This window comes from Terrapene carolina, unplaced genomic scaffold, assembly GCF_002925995.2.
Source record: "Terrapene carolina triunguis isolate 2854851 unplaced genomic scaffold, T_m_triunguis-2.0 Scaffold85, whole genome shotgun sequence".
NCBI lineage: Eukaryota > Metazoa > Chordata > Testudines > Emydidae > Terrapene > Terrapene triunguis.
This window is the reverse complement of record NW_020664436.1, coordinates 46,380,647-46,397,888: the sequence shown is the minus strand read 5'-3', so window position 1 is coordinate 46,397,888 and position 17,242 is coordinate 46,380,647. Positions and strand designations below refer to the sequence as shown.

The following is a 17,242-nucleotide window of genomic DNA, read 5'->3' as shown; positions in this document are numbered from 1 at the left end:
TGTATTCCATGCCAGAGACAGCACATGTCAGTTGTAAATAATCCCTGTATGAAATTAGCTAACTTAATATAATGCCTGTCTGTAATTATCAATCACTTAGCCAAAGTTGGCTTTGAATCCAAAATGTTTACTTATATATTGCCATCTGTCTGTGGTGTTATATTTGCACCCATTGCCATACTATTTCTCTATTCATAAGTTCATTGTTCTCTCTGTATATACATATGAACTAACCTTAGCGAGAAACCATACTCTGAGAAAGGTGTGGTCTGACTCTGACACTCCATTGAACGAGTCCATTAACCTTTCTGCCAGAGTTTTCCATCTGCAAAAGTGAGGTAGTACCAAGATAGGTTATGTTGCTGTGTAAAAGTTAGTTAGTGTTTCTGTGTGGCTGGTATAATTTTGATACTGTACTCAATAAACTAAGAGACCTATTTAAAGGTTGTGTGGTACATTATTAATTAAAATACATTTTTTCTTTGAGATATTAAAAGGCTACTTAGCAGTCTGCTCTTTGAGTATAATTAGGCTTGGAAGGATTAGATTTTTGATGGTAAATGTCAGGAAATATCAATCGACAATCTACAAACTGACAAAAAAATTACCATCAATAATAATCTAAATTTATAGATAAGCAAAGTAAAAAAAATGCTGCTTGAGAATTTATTAGAGTTTGATTTAAGGGTACTTACTTTGTATATTTTGATGATATTGACAGTTTTTGTTTTAACAATATTAAAGCTTTAACTTTTTGGATCTCAGGGTCTACTGTCATTAAAAATTATTATTTGATTCCCCCATTAATTTCCCACATCGGTGTGAACTTAAATTGATAAAAATAAAAAAAGCTTTAAAATAAACATTGGCTGCTTCTGCTCCGCCCCCCAGCTAGAGTGTCTGTCTAGCTCCTCCCTGTAATTTTCCCGAAACGCAGGAGTGAGCGTCAATGTCTTAGCTATGGCTACACTAGAGATCTTACAGCAACACAGCTGAACCAATGAAGTTGCGCTGCTGTAAGCTCTCGAATGTAGCCGCTGTAAGCCAATGGGAAAGAGCTCTCCTTTCAGGTTAATTACTCCAGCCCCCACAACCAGTGGTAGCTATGTTGGTGGGAGAAGCTCTCCCACCAACATAGCACTGTCCACACCGACGCTTAGGTCGGTGTAACTTAGGTCGCTCATGGGGGTGGCTTTTTCACACTGCTGAGTGACATAAGTTATACTGACATAAGTGGTAGTGTAGACGTAGCTTAGGTTTAGTGTCTGTGAAAGTTCTGACTCCTACAGTCAAGCATCGCCCAACTGGTTGACAGTTTCATTGTACAAATAAGCCAGAACTGTGTGGCAACTTTGTACAGCACCTGCATGCATTAGTTCAGTGCAGTTTAGTCATTGTTTTTGTTAGCACTAAATTTCATTACATTTATTCACAGGTTACATGATGTTTTATGTAAACTTTATATGCTCCCATAAGCTTTTTTTGCCAATGGCATAGTGTAGTGTAGTGTAGTAAAGCTACCTGTACCTTCTTGTACAAGTGATCATATTTGGAATTAATAACCATTTTGGTTTTCCGCCCACAAAATAGAAATAATAATTACACATTTAAGATGACTAAATGTAAATGAATACATCTAGGAAGAAAGAATGTAGGCTATACTTACATGATGGAGGACTTTATCCTGAGAAGCAGTGACTCTGAGGAGAAAAAATAAAGATTAGGGAGTTGTGGTGGAAATCAGCTGAACATGAGCTCCCAGTGTGACGCTGTGGCAAAAGAGATAATGGAATCCTTGGGTGCATAAACGGGAATCTCAAGAAAGAGTAGAGAGGTTACTTTGGCACTGTTGTGACCGCTGCCAGAATACTGTCTAATTCTGGTGCCCACCATTCAAGAAGGATGCTGATAAATTGGAGATGATTCAGAGAAAAGCCACAAGTTTGATTAAAGAATTAGACGACAAGCTCTGTCAATTTAGCTTAACAAGGAGGAGGTGAAGGAGTGAATTGAATACAGTCTATATGAACCTACGGGGGAACAAATGGGCTCTCTCTGATCTAGCAGAGAAAGATATAACATGATCCAGTGGCTGGAAGTTGAAGCTAGACAAATTCAGACTGGAAATATGACGTACATGTTTAACAGTGAGAGTAATGAACAATTGGAACAAAATGGCGGATTCTCCATCACTGGCAATTTTAAAATCAAGATTGGAATTTTTTTTTCTTTCATGAGTGTTTGCTCGCGTCAGTTCCATTCTAGGTGTGTGTGCGCCTATGTGCATGGCTGTCAGAGATTTTTGCCTTAGCGGTACCCGTAGGGCGGGCTGTGGCACCCTTTAGAGTGCTGCACTCATGCCGCGGTATATCAGGCGCCTCCAGCCCACACCCTCTCAGTTCCTTCTTACTGCCCGTGGTGGTCAGTCAGAGCACCTGTCTTGCTTGACAAGAGTTAACGGTTTTCTTCCCTTGGACTCCATGCCTTCGGGCCTCGTGTATATTGTTGATAGTGTTAAGAAGTTGTTAAGTGTTAGTTAGTTAATAGGGTCCCAGCGGGGACTTTGCCCCAGGCCAGGCATGCCCCGTGCTCCTGGGTTTAAGACCTGCTTGGGCTGCAGCAGGCCTATGCCTGTGAGTGACCCCTATAACAGCTGCCTTAAGTGCTTGGGGGAGTCACACATCAAGGAGCGTTGCCAGATCTGCAAGAACTTTCAGCCTCGCACCCAAAAGGAGAGGGATATTCACCTCAGGGCTCTCCTGATGGAGTCCACTCTCCGCCCGGCTTCCGAGCCTTCCACACAGGCCACACCGAGCGCCTCGGCCTCCGTGCGCAGCGCGTCCCTGGCACCTGGCTCTTCCCAGCACCATTAGCTAATGCTGGTACCGAAGAAGAAGGTTAAAAAGCGCTCTCCAGAACCAAGCAAGAAGGCCCAGGGGTCATCTAGCAAAGGACCCGGGCCTGCCCGCCAGCCTTCTCCAGAACCACACAAGCGTGCCTCCACGACTGGGGCTCTTAGTCCCCTTAAAGGTCCGCCACCGACTCCTGGGAGCAGAATGGGACCCGCAACCCTGCCTGCACCGTCGTCATCCCAATCCCAGGCGCAGAGAGTGCACAGGTCTCCACCTGCTCTTACGATGTCTTCGGTGCCACAGGAACAGGCTAAGGCTCCCCAAGAGTGCAAGCCCACAGTTAAGACCCCTCTGGGGGAGGAGGAACACCGCTGGTCACCAGACAAGAAACGTCAATCTCAACTGCGTAGAGCAGTGCTCTTCACTATTTTTGAAATGGGGCCCACTTTGGCAAAAAATTGTCAATGTGAAAGCCACATCAACCCGACACAGATGGTTGAACACTCCGAGTTTTTTGTTGGTTGATATGGTAATATTACCGTTATGGGTAATATTGCTTGGGATGCAAGAGGGGACATGGGGGGCTGGCTCTGGGAGGGGGTGGGATACGGGGTGCAGGAGGGGGTGGGGCTCAGGGGCTGGCTCCAGGAGGCTGCAGGTTGGGTGGTGGAAGAGCTATTCAGAATCTGCCCATTGAAGAGAGCAGCACTTACTTTGGGCGGCCCTGGCCCCACGCCGCTCCTGAAAGGGGCCAACACACCCCTGCGGCCTCTGGGGGGGCACGTGGCTCAGCGCGCTGCCCCTCTCTGTAGGCACCGCCCCCACAACTCCCGTTGGTCACAGTTCCCCGTTCCTGGCCAATGGGAGCTATGGGGACGGTGCTTGCAGGCAGGAGCAGCGCCCTGAGACCTCTGCTCCTCTCTTACCCCCCAGGGCCGCGGGGGCATGCTGGCTGCTTCCGGGAGCGGCGTGGGATCAGGGAACGCAGGGAGCCTGCCTTAGCTGTAGCCCCACTGAACCGCTGGAGAGCACGATCAACAGGGAGCCGCCCTTAGAGTCCATGGGAGCCGCCACTGGCTCGCAGGCCTTGCTGTGAATAACACTGGTGTAGAGAATCCCAAAGAGGCACGGACTCTCCTCCCGGTCTCCTTGGCGCTACTCTGCGGCACCGGGTTGACACTCCCCGTACTATGACCGGCATCGTTCACCCTCTTGCCAGTCTACCTCTAGACATCGGTCAGGATCGCCAGCACAATGGGAACGCTCCCCAACTTATTGCCGGTCTCCCCCGGCACCAGCGCCGCTTTCCCCAATAAGGTCACTGGTCAGTTACACCTGGCCAGCGATCACCGGTAGCCATGACCAGTAAACAGACTCAGGCGTCGACGGCTCCTCCCGGGTCGCCAGAAGGTGCTTCCTCTGGCACAGAGGCCCAGTTCAGCCCATCGCCCCAGTCTCAGTGACAGAATTGGGCACTGGAGCCTGCTCCATCGTCCATGGCACCGCAGTGGCAACAAGACCAGTGGCCAACACAGTGGTCATATTGGGGAGCATGGGGCATTCCGGCAATGACGATGCCCCCTTCGCATCACTCCTCGTAGGCCGCGTCGGCGCAACAGATGGCAGCCCCGCCGGCACCGGGCTCAGTAGTGGAAACCCATTCTGAGGTTGGGGTAGAGGATCCTGTATCCACCCCTAAACTTCCCTTTCCAGCGGCGGCCGAGCCCTCAGCGCCTCCACCGGAAACCAAGTCTTCCTCATCTTCCCTAGATGAGGCAGTCACAGGACCTTCCAGGGCTAGCCCCCCAGATGACTTTAGGGAGCATCAAGCCCTTCTCCAGCAGGTGGCTGAGAACTAGGGGCTTGAGGTGCAGGAGATGTCGGAGCAGGAGGACACCCTTTTCAATGTCCTCTCGGCTTCCACGCCCACCCGGATCGCCCTACCCGTACACGATGGGGTCCTCAAGATTGCCAAGTCACTGAGGCAGATCCCATCCTCCATCCTGCCCGCCTTGAAACGGGCCGATAAAAAATACTTTGTGCCGGCCAAAGGTTTCAAGTACCTTTATACTCACCCACCTTCAGGCTCGCTGGTTGTATCTGCAGCCAGTGAAAAGGAAAAGCAGGCTCCCACCGCCTCTACTCCCAAAAATAAAGAAGCCAAAAAATCAATTTATTTGGCAGAAAAATTTATTCAACAGCCAGCCTACAATTCCGGGTGGCGAACCATCGGGTCCTGCTGGGCCGATATAATTTTAATCTTTGGGACAGTTTTAAAAAATTTCCAGGATTTCATTCCTCAGGGTCAGGCTCAAGAGTTTGGCACCCTGGTAGAGGACGGGACCGTGGCAGCCAGATGCTTCCTGCAAATAGCATGGGACTCGGCAGCGTGGGTGGTCGCATCGGCTGTGGTCATGCGATGCAGCTTCTGGCTCCAAACAGTAGGCCTCTCCTAGGAGATGCAGGCCTTGATTCAGGACCTCCCCTTTGACAGAGTTGGACTGTTCTCTGATCAGACAGACGCCAGGCTACACGGGTTGAAGGACACTAAGGCTACCCTTCACTCGTTGGGCATATATACCCCGCAGTCTGCCAGAAAGCCATTCTGGCCTCCGCCGCCATCAAGGCTTTGGCAAGCCCGGCAGAGATCTGCAAGAAGGGACGCTCGGTTTAGCCGTCGCTGCCCTTCTTCCTCCCGCTCGCCAGCCCAGCCCAGACCCGCTAAACACTAGGGTGGCCAAAAGCAATCGTTTTGTGGGTGCACTCGAGAGCAATGCGCCAGTCATCCGGCTGGATCCTGCCCATCATTTCCTCAACTGCCTTTGTCCCTACCACTCGGCCTGGTCGCAGGTTACATCGGACCGCAGGCTCCTGGACATAATAGCTCAAAGCTATACCTTGCAATTTTTGGATACCCCTCCTTCCCTCCCCCCTGCTTCCCCATCCTTCTGCAGGGACCCCTTTCACGAGCAACTCCTGGTTCAGGAGGTCAACAAGCTCCTGCAGTTTGGGGCTGTGGAGGTGGTTCCTTCGGAAATGGAAGGAAGAGGATTCAATTCCCAATACTTACTAATCCCAAAGGCCCAGGAGGGCCTCAGACCCATCCTGGACCTGCGTGGCCTCAACAAGTCTCTCAAGAAATTGAAGTTCCGCGTGGTCTCCCTGGCCTCCATTATTCCCTCTCTGGATCCGGGGGACTGGTACACCGCTCTCAGTTTAAAGGACACTTACTTCCATGTCTCCATATTCCCGGAACACAAACTTTTCCTGCGTTTCATAATGGACAGGAGCCACTTCCAGATCACGGGGATACCCTTGGGTCTGTCCTCGGCCCCCAGGGTGTTCATGAAATGTGTGGTGCCAGTAGCAACTTACCTCAGATGTTGGGGTGTCCAGATCTTTCTGTATCTCGACAACTGGCTCATCAAGGGCAGGTCTCCGGAGCAGGTGCAAAGAAGCCTCGATCTGGTCCGCTCCACCTACAGCGACCTGGGCCTGTTAATAAACATAGAAACACATTAACACCGGTCCAGCACCTAGAGTTTATTGGAGCAGTTCTTGACTCCACGTGAGCCAGGGCCTTCCTTCCAGAAGAACACTTTCCGGCCATGTCGGATCTCATAGCCCATATAAGGAGGCATCCAATCATCACGGCCCACACATGGCATCATGCACGTACGTGGTCAGTCACACCCAGCCTCATTTGTGACCCCTGCAGACGTGGCTGGCAACAGTTTATGTTCCCAGCAGGCATCCCTTGGACCGAGTGGTCACGGTACCGAACCACATCCTCTCGTCCATGGACTGGTGGCTAGACCCCAAGTCAGTGTTTCAGGGAGTTCCCTTTGTGTTCCCAGCACCATCGCTTACCCTGGTCTCGGACGCATCGGACCTGGGCTGGGGGACCCACCTGGGCTAGTTCAACACCCAGGGCTGCTGGATACAGCACGATCTAGCCCTTCTAGGGAGCTCAAGGCGGTGCGCCTGGCCTGTCAGGCATTCTTGTCCCACCTGAGAGGCAAGGTGGTGGAGATCCTCACAAACAATACAGCCACAATGTATTACAACAGGCAAGGTGGTGCCAGGTCTTTGGCCCTGTGTCGGGAGGCACTCAGCCTCTGGAACTTTTGCGAGCGGCATGCCATCCATCTGGTGGCCGCCCACCTACCTGGAACCAAGAATGTCCTGGCAGATCACCTCAGCAGGACCTTCTCGTCTTGCCACAAATGGTCCCTCCATCCAGAGGTGGTCAGCCTGATCTTCTGAAGGTGGGGGACTCCCCAGGTGGACCTGTTTGCATCCAGACAGAATAGAAAGTGCCACATATTCTGTTCTCTGCATGGCAGAGACAAGGGATCCCTGTTGGACGCCTTCCTGATTCCATGGTCAGCAATGTTCATGTACACCTTTCCACCAGTGCTGCTTATCCACAGCGTCCTGCTAAAGATAAAGCAAGACAAAGCGTCTGTCATCCTGATAGTCCCGGTGTGGCCTCGCCAACACTGGTTCGGCATGCTGCTGAGTCTTTCGGTGACCGACCCACTGCAGTTACCTCTCTGACTGGATCTGTTGTCCCAGAACCATGGCAATCTGCTGCACCCGAACATGGCATTGCTGTACCTGACGGCATGGCTGCTGCATGGCTAAATATGGATGAGCGGGAGTGCTCTTCTGCAGACCAACAGGTCCTGCTGCTCAGCAGGAAGCCTTCCACCAGGGCTACCTATGTAGCAAAGTGGAAGCACTTCACATGTTGAGCCTCGGACAAGCACATTCGTCCAGAGGTGTCCCCACTGCAGAACATCCTGGACTGTTAGTTGCATCTTAAGCTTCAGGGCTTGTCGTTGTCTTTGGTCAAGGTACACCTGGCGGCCCTTTCGGCGTTCCACCGTCCGCTTCAGGGCAGGTCGCTCTTCTCCCATCCCATGGCAGTGCGGTTTCTGAAAGGTCTAGAGCACCTGTACCCGCATGTCTGGGAACTGGTCCCCCCGTGGGATGTGAATCTTGTGCTTTCAAAGCTCATGGGTCCCCCGTTTGAACCCTTAGCTTCCTGCTCCTTTCTGCTTCTCTACTTGAAGGTCTCCTTCTTGGTCGCTATAACTTCGACCCGGCGGGTGTCTGAGATCAGGGCGCTCACATCGTAGCCGCCTTATACGGTCTTCTGCAAAGACGAAGTCCAGCTGCGTCCGCACCCAGCTTTTCTGCCCACGGTCTTTTCTCAGTTCCACATTGGCCAAGATACCTACTTACCGGTCCTCTGTCCAAACCCTCATGCATCAGATGAGGAGCGCAGGTTGCATGCTCTAGGCATCAGACGGGCTCTGGCCTTCTCATTGATATCCGTTCCGTAAGTCAACGCAATTATTCGTTGCTGTTGCAGACAGGATGAAGGGTTGCCCGGTATCAGCCAGAGAATTTTGTCTTGGATCACGGCCTGCATCCGCTACTGCTACAAGCTGGCGAAGGTGCCTCCGCCGGCAATCGTGATGGCTCATTCAACTAGAGTGCAAGCGTCTTCGGCAGCCTTCCTGGCGCAGGTGTCGATTCAAGAAATTTGTCTGGCCGCCATTTGGTCATCCGTTCATACGTTCGCGTCGCACTATGCACTGACTCAGCAGGCGCGAGACAACGCTGGCATTTGCAGAGTGTGCTATGAGCTGCACGACTGTGAACTCCAAGCCCACCTCCATTGATACTGCTTGTGAGTCACCTAGAATGGAATCGACATGAGCAAGCACTGGAAGAAGAAAAAACGGTTACCTACCTTTCGTAACTCTTGTTCTTCGAGATGTGTTGCTCATGTCCATTCCATTACCCGCCCTCTGCCCCTCTGTTGGAGTTCTTGGCAAGAAGGAACTGAGAGGGCGTGGGTCGGTGGTGCCTGATATATTGTGGCATGAGCGCAGCACTCTAGAGGGCGCCACAGCTGGCTCTACGGGTACCGCTAATGCAAAAATCTCTGACAGACGTGCACGTGAGCGCACGCATACCTAGAATGGAATGGACATGAGCAACACATCTCAAGGAACAACAGTTACGAAAGGGAGGTAACCATTTTTTCTTGGTTTTAAAACAGATATGTTCTAGGAGGAATTATTTTGGGGAAGTTCTATGGTCTGTGTTATACACGAGAGCAGACTAGATGATCACAGTGGTCTCTTCTGGCCTTGGAATCTATGAATCTATTAATTTAAATGATATAGTAAAAAAAATTCAGTTTAGTTACATTTTGAATATCTTAACTGTTTCTTTTTAATAGGAAAAGAAATTTTCACTCCTTTAAATAATTATGGTTCCAATTAGTGCATTGTTCATATATTTAAAGAATGGTTAAAGCACTGCTAACACATACTAATAATTTTAATTACCGTCACGGCTTTGATTTTCTGTAGACTATATCTAAGGCCTTGCCTACTCTCACGGTGCACTGGTTTCATTAAAACTGTGGTTTTAAACCAATTTATTTAAACTTGTCCAAGTTGTGAGTAGCAATTTAAATTAAACAATAAATCGGATATTATGTAAAATATCAATTGTTTTTCTTTCAAAAACTGCTTTCCTTTCTCACTACATGATTTTCTTAACCCTCCTCAAAATGCCCTTCAATTTCTGTATCGTGTTCCTAATTGCTGAGCTGAAAGAATCATAACTGGTGGAAGTTAGCTTTGGATTGCAAATGACTATCAAATTTCAGTAATGAATATAACTACTATACTAATATTATTTTTGGATCAATACAGAGTCCAGTTTATTTCAGGATTGGTACAGCGTAGCTTTTCCCATGTGTCAATATTTTTCTTGCCTTTAAATTATATAGGTTGAAATTAATTAGTTACTAAATGGACAGGCCTTCTAAATGACAGCTTTGAAATAACTACAAATATTGTAGTTTTTCTCCACATCATTTCCAAGTAAATACTTTATTAAAGTATTTCAGGAAAATTACAGTTGACATTTTTCTATACTCTTTCTCCATTGTGAGCTGCTGACTTTAATAGGAGCTGAGGCTGCTCGGCACTGTATAGAATGAGGCCCTTACTGGGTAAACTTTGGGTTATAAATTAAAATTGCTAGAACCTTTTTCTAAAGTGTTGATATGGTGGTATCTGAAGGAGGCATCATAAAAAATAAGACTTTATGCCAACAAAACATTAATAGAGCTGGTGCTGTAAAAATAAGATTAGGTTGGTTAATTTAGGCTTCCTTCCAGTAAATTAGTTGAATACTGGAATGATGCCTTGTCTATTTTCTAAAGAATGACTTTCTAGTTTCTTTTGGCATCATAATATGAAGGAAAAAATGTCTAAGGGGAACTTGTTCTTCTTTTACTTTTCATACATATAGCCCAGTGTGGTGATGGAATTCAGCCCAACTGGTTTGACTCAGTTAAATGTCACTTAGGCTATGAAATATGGACAAATATATACATACCATGTATGTACGAGTATATTTTAAAAAAAGGCGTAAACTGGCTCATCTGATTCACTAAAGTACACTGCCGTCATACAGTAATCGTACAGGTTTGACAGGTGCCAGATGCCAGAATATTCAACAGCTATTCTGTCTCAGACTTTATATTTTGAAGATGAAAGTAGGTGCAGGTATGGAGTGTTTTCATTTTGGATAAAATTAAACCTCAAGAGCTGCTTTCCTGGTCATATGCTGTTTGTTTTGGAGGGCTGGTTGTTTCACTGACATGCTTTTGCTGGTGAATCTCAATGATACTAAATGTTTCCGCACTGTACAACAGTGGTAATTATCATCTGGATTTGGCTGTTTTGTGCATGCTGACTTCTTGCCATATAACAAAATTGAACCCAAAAGAATCTCATTTATAATTTGCTTTGATTGGCTGATATGTTGTCCATCTATAGTAATATAGATACTTAAATCATTATTTAACTTAATCATCTGAAAAATCATTGGTAATGATTCATCCAGGACATATGAATCAGATTCAAATAAGGTTAAACTATAGTTAAAAATTTTAAAACAAGCTTTAAAAATTGTATATAGATTTTGTCCACTAAACTATTTCTATCAATTGACAAACCAAAAATCTGTACTGTAGATTTAACTTCTTTAAACAGAATACAGGAACCAGAAAATGTATTTTCCTGGGGAAATGGAGTAGTAATAATAATAATTAATAATACCTAGCTCTTATTAGAAAATTAACAAAGATATTTAGTTTTTAATATTTACAATCTTTTCATTTTTTTTATTGGCCCAAAATCAGCTGCCTAAAAGTGGAAAAATGGATGAGGAAATATAATGGGTACTTAGAAACAGTTCTTGATAAGTAAACAACTGAGATTATGAAGTAAACACATAATATCAGCAACTACACAGTTCGTGAGTTTCAGAAAAGGAGATCCAGCTGAACAGAACTGTACAGGATAAAACTCATAAAAATATGTTTATATTCATGTTTAAACATTCAAAGAATTAAGTTTACAATGTCTGAGTTTAAACAGGTTTTCTGTTATTAAAACCCCCATCGTATAAAAAATGAATGCTAAATAAATATTCATTTTAAATAGTAAAATATTATGACCTGTTTATAATAGGTGTTATGGGAGCCCTGGCTTAAATAAATTCATATTAACGTCCAATATAACACATGGTTTTTAAACAAAAATTTTCTGATGAATATGCCAAAGTAGATCCCTAAGGGCCACCATTTTTCACCTTGAGTAGCATTGATAGAAGTGGGATTATTTACAAGGTAAAATGTACTATTCGTTATGAGTACAGGTTTCAGAATCTGGCCCTAAATTATATGGCTTACATGAGCTTTAGCCTTAACTTTCATTGAATTGGTTAAGCCCTTGATGCAGTGCATTTAAGCACATGCTTAACTTTAAGCACATCAGTGGGACTATTCACATGCTGGTCTGCTGAATCAGGGTTTACGTCTCCAACATTTTTTTGAAAAGTAGGAGTGTGTGTGTGTGTGTGTGTGTGTGTGTGTGTGTGTGTTTGAGAAGTTTATACAGATCGATGTTTGGGTTTGTTATAAGAAAGCTTTTGGCTGGTGTTTGTCAGAATTACAAAGATAGGTGAATTAATAGAGCAATCTTGCTTTCTCTGATTACATAAAACTGAAAATATTGCACATATGTTGATAATCGGACAAATGCTTTAGTCTGTTTCTCAGTAGGTAAAAGTAGAAATGTAGTATTTGTGCAAATATCTCAATAGGGGATGTTTCTGTATCTGGAAGAGTATACAGACAGGGAGAGAATGGCTTCAGCTGTGAGTGTATTATTCCATGCTGAGAGTAAAGCAGTTACACAATAAACACATAAGCCACTGTCCTTGTTTCATGCAGGTTGTAACATGATTACAGTTAACTTACTGTAGTTTGAAAGCTCTTCTGAGCTACCTCAGATAAAGGGCAGATCTTTCTCAAAGGTATTGGTTTACTCATAAAAGGCACTGGATCACATAAATGTCCAGATTTTGAAGGTCCCCATATAATATTAGAATGACACCAAAGAAACTGAGAATTATACATAAAAATGAACTTAAAATAACGGAGTAGGACCAGCACTTCTTCTCATGCTCTTTAATATAAACAGACTATTTCAAACATTTTAAGTAAAGCATTATGCTTGATCTGAGATAAAGTCCTGAATTTTCCTATATTTTTACTTTTTAATTATCTTGTTTTTGCAGGGGAAGTCCGTTTGACACCAGAGGACTTTGCTAGAGCTCAGAAATATTGCAAATATGCTGGCAGTGCTTTGCAGTATGAAGATGTGAGCACTGCTGTGCAGAATCTACAGAAGGCCCTCAAGTTACTGACTACAGGCAGAGAATGATGCCTTTGTCCAACAGATTCATGTCTTTTGCCTAAAGAACTAACAATCCATTACTTTACCTTCTGCCTATCAGGGGCACAGTTACATGAAAGCTCTCAATTCCATTGACCATGACAATGAAATCTGTGTCTCAGTATCAGATCCCTGATGTAGCACTAATCAGCAAGCTCAACCAGTTTTCATTTTCCACACAGTGGAACTGGAAACATATGGATGCAGTGATGTGATCAAGATACTGGAGAATGCACTCTGAACACTGCTTAAGAGTTAGAATTAATGCTACAATATTTAGAATGTTTAAGTAAAAACATGGAATCTCTCTTTACCGTTTTGGAAAAACAAAGTAATATGCTCCACTAGTGTTGAGTCTGAATTTATCACTGTTAATAAACTTTAAAATGAAAAATGGCTTTGGGACTGGAAATAAAAATTAGGGCTTTTCTACTGAAATTTAGATAGCAGGAGTGTGGGGCCGGATGGATCATGAAATGATCTTAATGTACATCCAGAAAAGTCCTTTTTAAAAAATACAACTAAATTGTTTTGGTATTATCTGAGACCAAGTTAAAGGTGGGAGGCTTGAAAAGAAGAATACTGAGATTTAATTGATAATTTATTGCACTGGAACGTCCATTTCTTGAAGCTTTGGGCAAAGACATTTAGATGCTCCTCTACCCCCCCTTCCCCCCCCCCCCCCCACACGTGTGTGAACTGCTACATATTGGTTTTGGTAACTGATTCTTACTCATTTTGCATGGGCAATTTAAATTTTATATATTAAGGATGGTTAAAAGAAGGTAGTACTAGTGTTAACTAGGGATGAGCCCAAAGCCCAGATCCTAACAGCATGGATTTAAGCTTCACAGCTGCCCCATTTCTTTCACCAGCCAAATGACCCCTCAGCCAAATGCCTGGACTTTGACACCTTCATAGTCTCTGTTTAAATCCAAACTTTGCAGCTGAGGTTCATCTCTAATGTTAGTGCAACAGAGTATCCTCCCCTGCTTACTTTCTGTGGAGATCTTGGGGATTCTAGAATTGATTAAAATATTTTGGAATTTGAACTCTGAACACTTTATGAGCTGTGTTCTGGGGAATTATGGAGCTATTGATTGTTAAAACTGCATCCATGCTGTATAAAAATAAATGAATAAAAGATTCTTAAATTAGTATGACAGCCTTAAATGAGTACACTATAGAGTTTGTCTATTTGTATAATACATCTTTGAATACCAGTGAAACCTGATAGACGTCATTCTTTACAAAATACCAACTCAGATGTGCACACCTGTTCATGCCTACGCTATTTTCCAGGGATGGAAATATAGCTGATATTTAAAGTACATAAAAGCAGCCTAATGGTATGTAAAATCTGGTGCACAAAGCACATCCAGTTAAGACTGCAAGCTCTGTTCAACAGCATGTTTGAAAAGGTAGTGTGATCATTTGTAATGTATTCTTAAGCATTTTAACGGAGTACAAATTAATTCATAAAATAAGTTCATCCTTACATTTCCCATTATGGGATAGAATCCCAACTTAGACAATGTTTGTCTGTGTAAGGGACATTGTTGCAAGTTTAGAACAAACAATTCTGAAACATTACTGACAATAACTTTCTGTAGCTCTCGGCAATGAGCTCATGGTTCATTATAGTACTTCAGGCAGGTCAGAGATGCTTGAGTTTGCTGAACAAGCCCTTCTCACCATCATACTAAACTACTGGTAAATTCTTCCATATATATATATATTATGAAGGGGTTTTATTGTCACTAGAAAAGCTGGATTTTAAGAAAAATGATATGTTGAATTATCGACCTAGAGAAACCTGTTGCAATCTAGAAATAACTGTAAAAGTATACAATTTGGTATAGCACTTTTCATCTTAGGATCACACAGCTACTTATAAATATTAAAGAATAAAGCCCCAGAGTACCCCAGGGAAGAAGCTAAGTTTTACTAGCTGTCTGATTTATAAATTAAGTAAATGTTATGCTTTGTTCTAATAATGTTTCTCAAACGAGTACAGTGTTAATCGGGGCTTTTAAAATTAAAAATAAGTTTTCTCCTGGAAGAATTTAGTGAGCCAGTGCAATGGATTAGAAGGAAATAATTGAGTAGAACTATACACTGAATTTATAGGTCGCTCAAGAAGGAGAAGGACTGGCTGCTGGTTACAAGGAATATGTTAAGTCTCCAAGGAGCATCATTAGTACAGCAGCCACAGGCAGTTCCATAGGGGCAGCAGTTGCAGCATCTAGCTTTTCCAACCAGATGAAAATTTCAGGGTGGTGTCTGCGAATGGGATGGAAATTTAAAATGAGTTGAACTAACAGGTTTCCAAAGCTGTTTGCGAGGGTCTCAGTAGCATTTTTTCTTACATCTAACTGCTTGTATGGATTTTCCCCCACCCCCCTTAGGAAATCCTCTAGCATTCTGTTGCCTGTAAATTCAAAACTGAACTCCAAAACAGTCTTTTTATATTTTTAAACAGATCAAGGCATTTTATAGTACAAAAAAAGGTCTTCCCCTTTCAAGGACTTATTTTTAATTAGCTATTGTTGACAGCACAGCTACTACAGATATTTCAGTGTGCTGCTGGCACACTACCTTTTTTTCATCTACACATAACCAAATTCTGTGTGCCGTTCCCATTGACTTCATTAGAAGTTGTGTTGCATCCATGTAACTGAAGGCAGAATTTGGCCCAACTACATTCAGCCAAAAGAAAAAGATATTTAAAAATCAATGTTTGTAATAAACATTTTGCTCTATGAATAAATAATTTTCGATTTAGTGCTTCTCATCCAAACAGATGAACTTTGCAATTTATGAATATTCCACTGAACTAAGGCCATTTCTGGGATTAGCTTAATGTGGCAGCTTTTTCAAAAGTTTACATTAATGTTATGCAACAGTTCAGGAGCAGTGAAGTTGCTATATCCAGCTGATGCAGGGAGGATTTAAGTAAGTAGAATGTAATTAACCTAATTGGAGTTTGGCACAGGCAATGAAACGAGCAGTCTTGATCTTAAGTAGCATGGGAGCTTTTAATAAGTGTTCATGAACTCATTTTACATTCTCTCTGAAAGGTGATACCTCCACCCACAGCTCCCTCTAACACTGTGCCGGGAATTAGTTTAATACTGACTCAACCAGGAGTGTCACTTGCTGAGTCATACACCATTGCCTGCAAGTATAAATCTGGGGACTCCATCCACATACCAGTCAAGCGTTACCCTGCTTAGCTTGTGCAAACTGAACCCACAGTCTAAGGGGTGTAGAAAACAAATAGTGCCTTGCGTGAACTATGTTCATTTTTGCTATTAATAACTTTCAGATAAATACATTTATTAAAAGGTTTTAATTAGTATTAATTTTATGCATAGGTATATCTATAGCAGTGATTTTCTTAATACTTTCAGAGTTCTAAGTTTTAAACTTCCACCTGTCCTGGAGGTAGGAAAAGCGTCTTGCAATAGTTGTAGTTCAGGAACTCAAGTGTTCTGTGGAATTCACCTGCAAGGCAAGAAATCCTCTGCATGATACAGTGGGAACCCTTAAGAAGTGCCTCTGTTTTGAAAGACTCTACCAATTCTGGAGAGAGTCCATTAAAATTGCTGCAATCATTCCAATTGATGGAATGTTTCAAGGATGACCAGTGTCGGTGAAATTTTATAGAGTCACATGTAACCTTTATATTGAAATGTTGCCATTAATATTAAGTTGTTAAAGATAAGGTTGCAGTAACACCCAATTTAGTTTTCAGGTTTGAGCCTCTAGGTCAGTTACAGAAATTTTATATAGTAAAGGACCACAAGGCAGCACTTTGAATGATAAAACCAAACTTTATTAAAGAAAAAAGTTAAGCAAACAGGCATGCAATTATTACTTGCACAATACTACAATAATACGTACACTCAAAGATGAAAGTGTATCAGTGAGTGATCAGTCCACTGACAACAGAATGAAGTTCAGCCTTATAATTCTGTTCCCTTTTGACGTTAATTGGAGCGCTCTCCAAATTAACAAAACTACTCCTTTTGTAATCCATTGTAATACTAATTAACATTAAACTGTCTCTAACCATAATTATATTTCTACCACCTCTTTTTGGCTTTTTACATTACTCATTATTTAAATTAACAACAGCACCATTTGAGCCTGCTGGGAGGCTTCCTGGATGATTTTATATACCATGTTATATTACTGTCTCCTTGCACATCCCTGGCCAGTCAGATACATGATTAAAATTAGGGGCCAATGAATAATGCATTATGCAGCTGCATAACTTACAGATTTTAGCAAATTGATGCATAAATCTATAAAAGTGCTATCCTTTCTGCTCACTTGCCAAGGTCCAAATGTGAGGTGCAGTGCCTGGCAGATGAAAATGAGGAACACAAAATATTAAGCATACAGGAAATTTAAAGTTCTGTGTGATTGCTTCCTTGAGTTTAAACATTTTCTATCACCTGTATTCCCTCATTCTGTGTTCCTGATGTAAATAACTTTCAACAATAAGAAGCCAGCAAACTTATGTGGACTATAGGTAACTTTGGG

At 43.5% G+C, this 17,242-nt stretch overlaps 1 protein-coding gene across 3 annotated transcripts in view; it reads left to right on the top strand.

Moving 5' to 3' along the window:
- VTA1 (vesicle trafficking 1) overlaps nucleotides 1-14,081 on the top strand; it is a 95,404-nt gene extending 81,323 nt beyond the window's left edge. For all 3 annotated transcript variants that reach the window (XM_024220121.2, XM_024220115.2, XM_024220125.2), the window contains exon 8: nucleotides 12,534-14,081. In XM_024220121.2, the coding sequence (XP_024075889.1) occupies nucleotides 12,534-12,679 (146 nt within the window). In that variant the 3' untranslated portion in view covers nucleotides 12,680-14,081. The remainder of the gene's footprint in view (nucleotides 1-12,533) is intronic.
- Nucleotides 14,082-17,242: the final 3,161 nt, after the last annotated feature.